This window comes from Eupeodes corollae, chromosome 2, assembly GCF_945859685.1.
Source record: "Eupeodes corollae chromosome 2, idEupCoro1.1, whole genome shotgun sequence".
Lineage (NCBI taxonomy): Eukaryota > Metazoa > Arthropoda > Insecta > Diptera > Syrphidae > Eupeodes > Eupeodes corollae.
Genome location: NC_079148.1, coordinates 94,673,492 through 94,684,903, shown reverse-complemented (window position 1 = coordinate 94,684,903; position 11,412 = coordinate 94,673,492). Strand labels below are relative to the sequence as shown.

The 11,412-nt window shown below is 35.7% G+C and overlaps 2 protein-coding genes across 2 annotated transcripts; one reads left to right on the top strand and one right to left on the bottom strand.

The window, feature by feature from the left end:
• Positions 1–537: 537 nt before the first annotated feature.
• On the top strand, positions 538–10,269 carry LOC129947616 (kinesin-like protein KIF18A). The gene is made up of 6 exons (XM_056058245.1): positions 538–967; positions 1,446–2,154; positions 2,216–2,596; positions 8,874–9,687; positions 9,742–9,873; positions 9,929–10,269. Exons 1-6 carry the CDS (start codon positions 663–665, stop codon positions 10,045–10,047), a joined length of 2,460 nt encoding a protein of 819 aa, XP_055914220.1. The 5' UTR covers positions 538–662; the 3' UTR covers positions 10,048–10,269.
• Positions 2,555–3,523, bottom strand: LOC129947617 (ribosome-recycling factor, mitochondrial). Its single transcript, XM_056058246.1, has one exon. The coding sequence runs from the start codon at positions 3,435–3,437 to the stop codon at positions 2,649–2,651; it is 789 nt and encodes a 262-aa protein (XP_055914221.1). The 5' UTR covers positions 3,438–3,523; the 3' UTR covers positions 2,555–2,648.
• Positions 10,270–11,412: the final 1,143 nt, after the last annotated feature.

Sequence of the window (11,412 nt, the reverse complement as noted above, 5' to 3'; positions counted from 1 at the left end):
AGTTGAATATAAGCAAACTATATCTAGCTTTAAAATAGTATTGATTCATTTTATATAAGTCAATTTCTTTAATTAAATCTTTTGTCATTTTTCACTTGTCTTGTTATTTTTTTTTTGTTAAATGCCTTAACATTCTCTAAATAGATATTTTCGTGTGTTATTTATTTTGTTACGGATACCAACAATAAATTATAAACTTATTTCCTGAAATCTTTGAAAATTTGTATTTATGGAAAAATTAAGTGGACTGCATACTGCAAAGAAAAGACGAAAAATAGCATCCGTACTAGAAGAAGGTTTCAAGTTTTAATTTATCTATTTTATAACTTTTGATTCCCAGTGAATAATTAGTTTAAAATTAAAGTCTCACAACTTTCAGATAAAATGAAATAAATTTCTCATATGAAACAAGCTTTGCCTGAACGCGTTCAGTTTTAACCAAAACAAAAAATCTTCTTGAACTCGTTCATTTTCCAACAGTCCTACCAACTGCCATCAAACTGACAATTACAATTTGAATACAAACGGACAAACGGAGTTTTTTGAGTGCTTATTTTTTCTATTAATTTTAATTTTTAATTCAAAATCAAACATCAAATCATTTAATTAAAAATATTTGTTCAAATAATTTTACAATAGAAACACATATCACAAAAATTAAAATGTCACACGGCGAAGAAAAGAACATAAAAGTTGCCGTTCGAGTTCGTCCCTACAATCGGCGCGAATTGGAAACAAATCAAAGATCAATAATAAAAGTAATGGACAAAACGACTCTTCTTTTTGATCCGGACGAGGAAGACGACGGATTCTTCTTCCAGGGAATCAAACAACACTACCGCGACATGACAAAGAGGGTCAACAAGAAATTGAGCATGGATTTCGATCGTGTTTTCGATACGGAAGCATCGAATGAGGATCTTTTTGAAGAATGCACAAGGCCTTTGGTGGATGCAGTAATGAATGGGTAATTGTTATTGTTGTTAAAAGTTCTCTTTAAATTTCGATCAAGCATTGGATTCCAAAATCTTTCTTCTACCAACAATGCTAATTTTCTTATTTGATTTTTAAAAAACTTGTTTGTAAATCTTTTATTTGAGAAGGCTGTCTTTTGTTGACATGGTCCTTAACAACAAGCCTAATTACCTGTCTTAACAGAAACCTATGCACCATTTAATTGAGGTTCTCTCCTATTTATTTCCCTATTATCTTCGATCGACACTGAGTCATTTCTATTTCCATTGCGCCGTCCCTTTAATTTAAATTAAAAGACGTTGCGCATCAAAGTGAATTTCGAATCCGGTTTAAATGACTCATTCACCAAAGCGGTTGGGCTTTCATTCTTTTGGTTAGGTAACTTTTGCTGTACAGTCCCTATCCATTTTATGCTCCACTGACTTTTTCTTTTTCAAAAAAGTAATTTTTATTTCTTTTTTCTATTCCAGTTACAATTGCTCAGTTTTTGTTTATGGAGCAACAGGGGCTGGCAAAACATTTACAATGCTTGGCAGTGAGGATAGTCGAGGCCTGACATATCTCACCATGCAAGATCTGTTCTTCAAAATCGAGGAGTTAAGTGACACACGTAAATTTGACATCGGCGTAAGCTATTTAGAAGTTTACAATGAGCAAGTGATGAACCTTCTCACAAAAAGTGGACCTCTGAAACTGCGTGAGGACTCAAACGGCGTTGTGGTGAGCGGTCTCATCTTGAAGCCGATATTCAGTGCAGACGAATTGCTCGACTTGCTTGCCCAGGGAAACAACAATCGAACCCAACATCCAACAGATGCAAATGCTGAGAGCAGTCGTAGCCACGCCATCTTTCAAGTTCACATTCGCATGACCGACAAGAAATCTGGCCAGAAGCGAACTGTCAAACTGTCGATGATTGATTTGGCCGGCAGTGAAAGAGCTGCCAGTACTCGTGGTGTGGGAGTGAGATTCAAGGAAGGAGCGAGCATCAACAAGTCTCTGTTGGCGTTGGGGAACTGTATAAACAAATTGGCCGACGGGATGAAACACATTCCGTACCGTGATTCGAATCTGACAAGAATTCTGAAGGACTCGTTGGGAGGAAATTGCCAAACCTTGATGGTTGCCAATGTTTCAATGAGTTCTCTCACCTACGAGGATACCTACAACACCCTTAAGGTAATATTCTTTCAAACCAAATCAAAGAACCCATTTTAACTGACGAAAGTACTTTTTCCAGTATGCTAGCCGCGCCAAGAAGATCCGTACGATTCTCAGAAAGAATGTGATGAAGTCCAACATGCCCAAGGAGTTCTACATCAAGAAGAACACCGAGCTACAAGATGAATTGGATCGTCTTCAAGAAATCATCAAAACCCTAGAACAAAAAGCGGCGATCGCGACAAAACCGCCCGCAGTCACTTCAAAGGCCTACGACGAAAGTGAACTGCAGTGCTGGTATCGAAAGATCGACGCAGTGTACTCTTCCGTAATCACAGCCCAGGAGTACTTCTACGGGATGCAGAGTAAGGAGAAAATAATCAAATTCAGATGCAGAATAAAGGAGAAGACAGAAAAATTCAAAAAGATTCTCACACTCGATACGCTGCCTAACCAAGACGTGAGTTAATTTTTGTTTAATTTATAAATTCAAACTTAATCATACAAAAATATTAATCTTTCGATCCGGTGAGTTCGTTTTGTTTGGCTAATAGAACTTTGTCCGCCTCGGCTATGAACTTGTCCGCAATAGCCTTGACTTGAGTCTGAATTGCATACATGTCGTCCTTGCTAATATCCGTTTGTTTCTTTGCCTTTCTTATGGTGCTCTGTTGGATGTCTCTGATGGCATCTCGGTACTTGACGAATAGGGCCTTGGCATTCTTCGAGAGATTCTCACGATGCTCTTTGGTGACTTTGGGAATCGGGATGAACAGAGTTGTGCCATCTTGTTGAGGATTCAAGTTCATACCGCTCTTCTCGATGGCACTCAAGACATCGGGAATTGTCTGTGGAAATGCAATCATATTCACCACAATAGTCTTGGGATTTTTCCTAGAGATTTGAGCTAGCTCCTGCAACTCATGGTCCTTTCCATCGACGCAGATTTTGAGTGAATCAATGGAACCGGTTGTGGAGCGTAGGGAAAGCTGCTTTACGAAGTCATCCTTCATCTGGTCGATGGTTTTGTTCATTTGTGCATTCAAATTATCAAGGTTCACAGTTTCACGCAAAAGGTTCTCGTTGATTTCTACCTTGGCGCCTTTTTTACCCTTTTCTTTGCCTCTATCCTTGCCTTTTGCATAACACCGAATTTGAGTTTGATGGGCAGGATGTGAATCGAGGTTTTGACTGAAAATTGCCGGCAATCGGGAACACAGCGGTTGGCTTGTGTGTCGAGAAGACGAAACTAGCTCTCGTAACACTGTACAGTTAATTATTGTCAATTTTCGCACAAACATCGTTTATTTTTTATTGAATTGAAAGTTTAATTGCTTGAGAATGGGATTTGTTGCAGTATTTTTTTCTGATCAACCCATCAACTAAAACATCTGTCAAAAATATGACATTGACATAACCTAGGAAACTGAAAAGGGATAAATTAAGTGTTCGGTGTTGCCACACCAGTGCATAAAATAGTAGTAAAAAAGTATTTTAGAAAAATACAAAAACGATTGCTTTTTGTTGGTTTTTTAATTTGTTGGTGGCTTTTTTTCAAGAAATTTGTTTTTTCAATTTTCCATTTTGTAAATTGAATCTGAATAAAATAATATCTGAAGAAAATGTTTTGTTCTTTGATTGGCGCTCATGCATATTTTGTTGATACTAACTTTTTACAGATTAACAAACAATAACCCAGCGTATAGAATAATTCAGAAACTTAGTCGAGTCAACTTATTAAAATAAAACTGTATTTTTAATGTATAATAGAAAATGCAACAAAATGTTCGAGCTTTGCCTCATAGTTTTTATTACCGTTAGAAGAATTTTGCCAGAAATGTCAAAAAATTGCTTGTACATCAATCAAATGTTTGTACAACAAAATGGAAATAACGGTTTTTTTAAATGTAAATTGTGTACTGTAATGATATTGAGAGATCTAGGCTCAGTATGCTAGGTGTATTAATCTTTTCAATTGTTTTTTTTTTTTATTTTGTGAAGTTTATTTTGAAAATTGAGGCTTCTCATAAAAAAGTACCTCTTGAAGTAAGAAAACTGATGTTTAAAGTAAAAAACGACGAAAAACGTTATGCTGAGATATCGTCAACTATTGGTAAACCACGGTCTACAGCTCAATATGTATTAAAAAATAATTTGAAAAATAAAAGCTTTGAAGTGGCCCCAGGAAGAGGTCAACAAAAATTCTAGACGCTCATATGGAACAAAAAATTGAAAGAATGGTAAAGGCTGATCCCAAGTTAAGTGCTCCTAAAAAAGCTGCTGACATTCAAGTAAATGATGGAATATCGCTTAACCCTCAAACTGTTCGGATCTTTCTGCATTCAAAGGGATATAATGGCCGCACGGTACAAAAAAAAAAACCCTATATTTCAAAACGCTTGAACTATGCGAATGAATACGTTTCGAAACCAGATAGTTTTTGGAAGAATGTGTTATACCTTGACGAGAGCAAGTTTAATGTATTTGGGTCGGACGGAAACCAAACACATCATTAGATGTGTAGAATTTGCAATTAACGGTAAAAAAGGGAGGCGGAAATGTTCTGGTCTGGGGTGCTATGGGGTCCAATAGTTGTTTTTATAGAAACAACAATAGATAAAAACAAATATTTAAAAATTAAAAAAAAAAAATTAAAAACCAGCGTGTTACAAATTGGCCTTAAAGACGACTTTTTACTTGTGCAAGACAACGATCCTAAATATTCATCAAGGATAGTAAAGGAGTGGTTTCTCTATAATGTTAAATTGCTATTGCCTCATCCTACCCAATCCCCAGACCTTAACCTAATTGAGCATCTTTGGGATTATTTAGGAAGAAAGGTCCGAGAATGAAAAATAAGCAATGAAAACCAACTAAAAGCCTGTATATTGCAAAAATGGAACAAAATTTCACCGGAAGTCACTTTAAAACTAGTTCTCTCAATGAGAACTTTTTTTTTCACTGTACGTGCAATTTTTTGGCCTTTGATTTCCTACTTTGCCTAAGTTGTTGCATTTTTTTTCTTTATGTAGTTTGCACTAATTTATTTTGTTTTGTTTTTAACCCTCATATAATAAACAATACCAAAATCGAAAAAAGAATGGTTGAAAATCTGCTTTAAATACCTTAGCTATTATTTTGAAGAATCACCTGTACCAACAATTTGTTGATAAGTGTATGTGCTTATTAAAATAAAATTAAAATGTCTTTTATATAATTCACTCTTCGCAGAGTCTAATAGATGATAATTTAGTGTTGTTTCCAAGCATTTAGCATTATTATCAATATAATGGTTTGATATCATATTTAAAAAAAAAACGATTCCGCCATAGGCCCACGACGGGAAATAATGAGATCACCAAAAGCTTCCTTTAATAATTGTATTATTTTGGTGATACATTTGAACGATTTCCAAAAATTGTTAGTCAACAAAATAGCATTTTTGTCGGCTTTTTTCTTATAATTAGCGGACACTTAAAGGGTTTTGTATACTTTTAATATGCCAAAGACACAGTGTGAGCATTAGGAAAAAAGGGAAGGGTTGGATAGGAGTTGTCGGTGTACATTGATTTTAAATTCCTGAACATTGCACGGATAGGGAAAGATAGAGCTTGGCAAGGTATTCCACATTCGCCTAGTACGGATTAAAAATGAATCTCTTTATGGTCGAATTTGGGCTCAAGGGTAAACTGATGAGCATTCCTTGAAGCGCGGGTACTACGGTTAAATTTTTTAAAAGGAGGAATGCAACTGGTTATTTCACTAGTGCATAGTCCGTTAAAATTACGGTAAAAAAGGGTGAGACAAGAGACTTTGCGTCGATGTTCGAGTGACGTAATCGAGTTGATGATGTTAATGTCACCAATAAAATTCTACACTTTTTTTTATTCCACATTGTACCATGGTGTGTAGCTCGGAGTTTTATGAGCTTGTCATAATTTGCCTTTGCAGTTCCACATACAAAGAGGAGGATTGTAAGTCTGGAAAATGAAAACCTAAAAATGTTATCGTCAGTGAAACAATGTATTGGATTAGAAGTAGTAGACAAGAGATCATTTATAAAAATGAGAAAAAGGGTCGCAGACAAAACGGAGCTCTGGGGCACACCACCAAAAGTCCCATAGCAAGGCAATAAAAATAGCTACAATTTATCTTCTTTGAAGACTTGTAGCAACTATATAATTCACAGTAGCTCTATGTAGCTCGGATTATATGGAATCTCGATTTATTCGAGAAAATATGCGTCAAGACAAGGTGTAATGGACATCTTCTGATGAGCCCAACCATTACATCGGGGCGAAATGCATGTATGAACACTTATGCTGTTTTTTTTTTTCATTTTCATGATTTTAAATCATATTTATTAAAATAAACGGTGTTCAGGAGAAAACAATTCGACTGTCAATGGTCAAATATTTCTCCTTCAATAAATGATTGGCCTCATAGAATCACTAACGCGCTCGATGACAGGCAGAGTCATAACACTCACTGGCAGCAGAGTTGAATTGGCGGCGAACTGCCTAGCAAAGAGATAAGCTTTCTCTAAAGAGCTAACAAATTGAGAACCTACGAAGAGGAAGAATTCCTCATGTTTTTTACAAATGACCAAAAATTTGTACTGCCTTTGGGACATTGCAGTATTTTTTGCCGTAATTTATGGTTGTTGCAGGCTTTTCTGGCTTGCTTAAACTAATTCCATTTTTCCTCAGTTGGATTGGCCTTTAAACAACGGAATCATGCATTTCCTTAGGTCGGATGCTTTTAACCCTATTCGGGATAATAGTTCTCATTCCCAGGAGAATCAAACTTGTGATCCTAGCAGCGCTGGCGTCAACGTCCACTATCGAGGAAGCATATAGTGACCAGTTAAAGATCCTAAAATTATTATTGAGACCGTCCCAGTTGCTCAAGTTTTTAAAGTACCCGTTTTCAACACTTTTTAATAAATTTCAAAAACTTATCAAATAGAATTTTTTAGACAACAGATTCGTTACAAAAACAAAACTTTCTTTCAAACAGTGAAATAGACCAACTTGTCAGATTGAACACCACGCCTAAGAACCTATATTTATTCGCCGAGGGGTATTTTAATGAATTCTAATAAATATTACTTTTAGTGATCTCTGAAGAAAAAATTAAAGTTGGTATGATTTTTTTTATCTCATGTAAATTAAAAAAGTGTGAAATCGCGTTAAATATAAAATAAAATAATAACAACAAATAAAGAGAAGACCGAAAAGCCAATAATTAAAAGTGCACTTATAAATTATTCAAGATTACTAAAGTTTTGTTATTTCCATTTACATTTCTATTTTCCAAAATATTAGTAATTTAAGAGATCATTTTTAAAAATAGCTTCTCAAAACCGTAAGATCCCGGTTCTTGCGCTTTTTAAATTCGCGTTCTCCTTTAAAGTTGATTGTACAAAATATGCCCTAAAGTTTTTTTTTGCGATCCGTGGCAATACATATATTGCAACTTAGAGGGTGAAGTTGTGGAAAAATAACATTTTCGGGCAGTTTGAAGAGTGTGTGACTTTTTAAAAGAAAGAATTAACCTTTGTATATCGTTTTTTCTTTGTGGGCATTGTCTCGTTTAGTAATTATGTTGCCTGTACGGAGATTGTATTTTGCTCCTTGAAAATTGTCGAGGACTTTTCGGTATGGAGCGTTGATTTCCATGCCATAACCAAGCCATCTCAGACGTTTGGATTGTACTCTCCTGACTAAATCTAAGTCAATGTACAGCCCGTCAGCCCATTGCTTCATCTTCTTCTTTAGTCGACGATATGCATAGGGGACCTTTCCTTCTCAATTATTTAGTAAGTCCCAAGATACCGCGATTAACAGCCTTAATTACTTCAAAATAACATCTGTAGGTGTTTTATGTTCTTTCTTTCTAAAAGTATGTACTTTTTTTCGCTTGCTATCATTTTCTCTATATTCAAATGAAATTCATTTCTTTATAGTTTTTCTGCATGAGCAGACGAGTCAGGGATGCCCAAATAAGACAAGTGTGTGTAGAAGTGTCGATTTGATGTTCTTGGGTTTTTTCCAGGCTCTCGCGAAATTTGAATATTTGATTGATTAGGGACCTACTTGGTCTGAAGCAACACTGACAAGGACCTATTAGGTTGTTGACGAGATTCTTTAGATGTTCACCTATGAAGAGAAATAATTTCATCAGGATCGGGCTTTTTGAGGTTCCATTCATCGGCTATGCAATTTAACGACCATATTTTAAACATATGAACATAAGTTAGTGCATGCTCTTTACCAAATCATCTCCATCTGCTTTTTAAAGCTCTTCAGTTAAGTCGTCTGCTCCGGCTCTCAGTCAATACTTCTAAAACATAATTTTAGCTTTTTCAACGAAAATCAACTTTGATAAGCTCAATTTTTTTATAAAAACAAAACTTTCAGCTTGCTTGAAATCGCGTTCATATTCCAAATCTCAAAATTACAACTTTTTTAGAAGGAATTGCAAAAAGCACTAAAACGCCTAATTTTAAAAAGGCCGAAAATATAATGAGACTCTATGTAATCAAATAGTGATCCTTAAGACAGTGCTTATGTTTTTAAAGGTAGTAAGGATTGAGTTTGTTTGTTTTGTTAATTGACTTTTCAGCAAGCATTTACTAGTCAAAAATATAGAAATCTGTGCTTCGAATTGTTCCTTCTACTATTAAAACTTGTGGAACACACGCAAATAATAAAACAACAATTCTATAATTTCAGGACATAAGCCGTTTCGAAGCTTCGATAGATCGTTTTGGCAAGCAGATTTTCAAACAAAAAGAAGACCTCGTTCGATGGCGTAAAAAACTCCAAGAATCAGTTAAAGATCTCAAAAAGCTTAGCAAAGAAGTCAAAGAAGCAAAATGCTCAAATATTCTCAAAATATATTTGGAGAAAAAAGATTTAGAAATTCAAAAATCCAAACAAAACATCAAAACAAATCACATTGCAAAACTCAATTCCCTGTATCATGCAGACTTTGAACATTTGGTACAAATGTTTTCGTTGGGCTGTGAAATTATTCAACGAGATTATGTGATTCTCAGTTTCAGTGGAATTGACACGGAACATCGAACAAAACTTGAAAAACTGCGCAAACAAATGAATGGCAATGGAATTAAGTTCAAGGACGAAGAAAACAAAGACAGTGAAGACGAATTTCAACTCACATTTGAGGAAAATCATTTGGATAATGGAAGTGCTACAGAAATACAAATTAACGATAAACGCAAAAACAATTCCGATGATGAGGATGACACTGGACCTTTGTTCAAGCGGAATAAAAGACTTTTTGATGATACTATAGAACTAGACGTTGGAACAGGCAAAAAAGAACTAGACATGTTCAAGCGTCCATTGGGTTCGAATTCTGCCGATGAAACCCAAGTGTTGTCCAGTACAGTTGACATCAATGCTGACTACAATTCCACATTTGAGGTATCAGCCATTGAGAGTAGTAAGAAAGCTGAATTTATAACTAGCATTTTATCAGAAGATAATTCTAATACATCGAATCGGTTACAGATCAAAAAAGGTAGGTGTGAATGGTAAACTTCCTTAGTTCTACTTTTCATATTCTACTTTATAGCTCTCTTAAAGTCCAACATAACTCGGGACACTGTCCTTAAGACTGTCACACGAGGAATTCAAAAGGAGAACGAGAAGTACAGTCCAAATCGTGTCCGAAAGAGTCCCAGAACTACAACAATCACATCTCGAGGTAAGTTAATAACACATTCAATTAGTTCTTCAATCATTTTTTTCTTTGTTATTAGCACTAGCCTCGACTGCAAACTTCCTTAAGAGGCAAAAGGCCAAGGCTATTAGCAGTACATCAGAACCTGCAGTGGTTAGAATTAATCGGACGGCTTCCTTGAGAATTAAAAAAGCATGAGTTTTATTTCATAATACATTTTTTATTATTAAATCAACAAGTATTTATAAATCTATATCAGTATAACGGTATCTATAATGAATATGTTTGTGTTTTCAAAGAAAAGCCGATATGTCTTGCATTATTTTGTTTGTTTGTTTAGCCTTAGAAATTTATTGTAACCACTGTATTCTATTGTTCAGAGAGAAAAAAGGAACTGTACAATAAAAAATATTTTATTTATTCCTTTAATTTGTATTATTTATTATAAACGGGTGTTTCAGTTATGATTTAATTATTTAAGAATTATCTTAAAAATATAAGAAATTTATAATGGGACCTTCCCACCAGCTCTACGTAGACAAAAGAGGGGATACAAACCTCTTGCTCAGAAGAAAGAAAAAATCCCATGAGCATCGTGAAGTTGAAAAGATCCAGGGATGTTTTAACAGGAAACAGGGGCGGAGATTCTATAGAAGAGTCAAAAAAAAAAACAACTGGATTCACTAGCCGCCCTGGAGCCTGCAAAGATAAGGAGTGAAATACCGTAGTCGAAACGCAGTCAATGCTAAAAATCTGAAGAGATCATATCAATGGTGATGAAGTCAACGTTTCGCCAGCGAGCAGCCACGACAAATCCATTTGGTTGACGATCTAGAGTTCCACCCACCCGGCCAGAGTGAGGTCAAACTAGCCACCACCAGGCTGATGTCGAACAAATTGGCCGGTGATGACATTCTTCAGACGGAGCTTTTTTAAATACGCTGAAGCAGATTTGGTAATGAGCATGCACCAGCTAGTTACTAAAATTTGTTCGGTAGAAAGCATGCCCGACGACTGGAACTTAAGCACTATCTGCCCGATCCATAAAATAGGTGACCGCCTTTTCTGCGCCAACTACAGAGGCAATAGCCTTAAACTTCGCATACAAGATCTTGTCAAGCGTATTAAGTGAACGCCTGACACCCCATTTACTGACGAACTAATTGGCCCTTACCAGTGTGGCTTCAGGCATGGAAAATCTACCATCGACCAAATTGTCACTCAACATCAAATCCTGAAAAAGACCCGAGAATATAACATAGAAACACACTATCTTTTCATCGATTTTAAAGTAGCTTATGACAGTGTAGACAGGAACGAACTATACCGTGCCTACGGATACGACTTATTAGGATGATGTTGGAAAACGCTCGTTGCTGCGTCAAAATTGGAAGAGACTCAACCAAAACCTTTGAAACGACCAGAGGACTTCGACAAGGCGATTTGCTGTCATGAACTTGCTTCAATATTGTTCTTGAAAGAGTGGTGCGTAACACTAACGCCATTACAAGTGGCACCATCTTTTAAAAATCCACACAATATCCTGGATATGCAGATGAAATC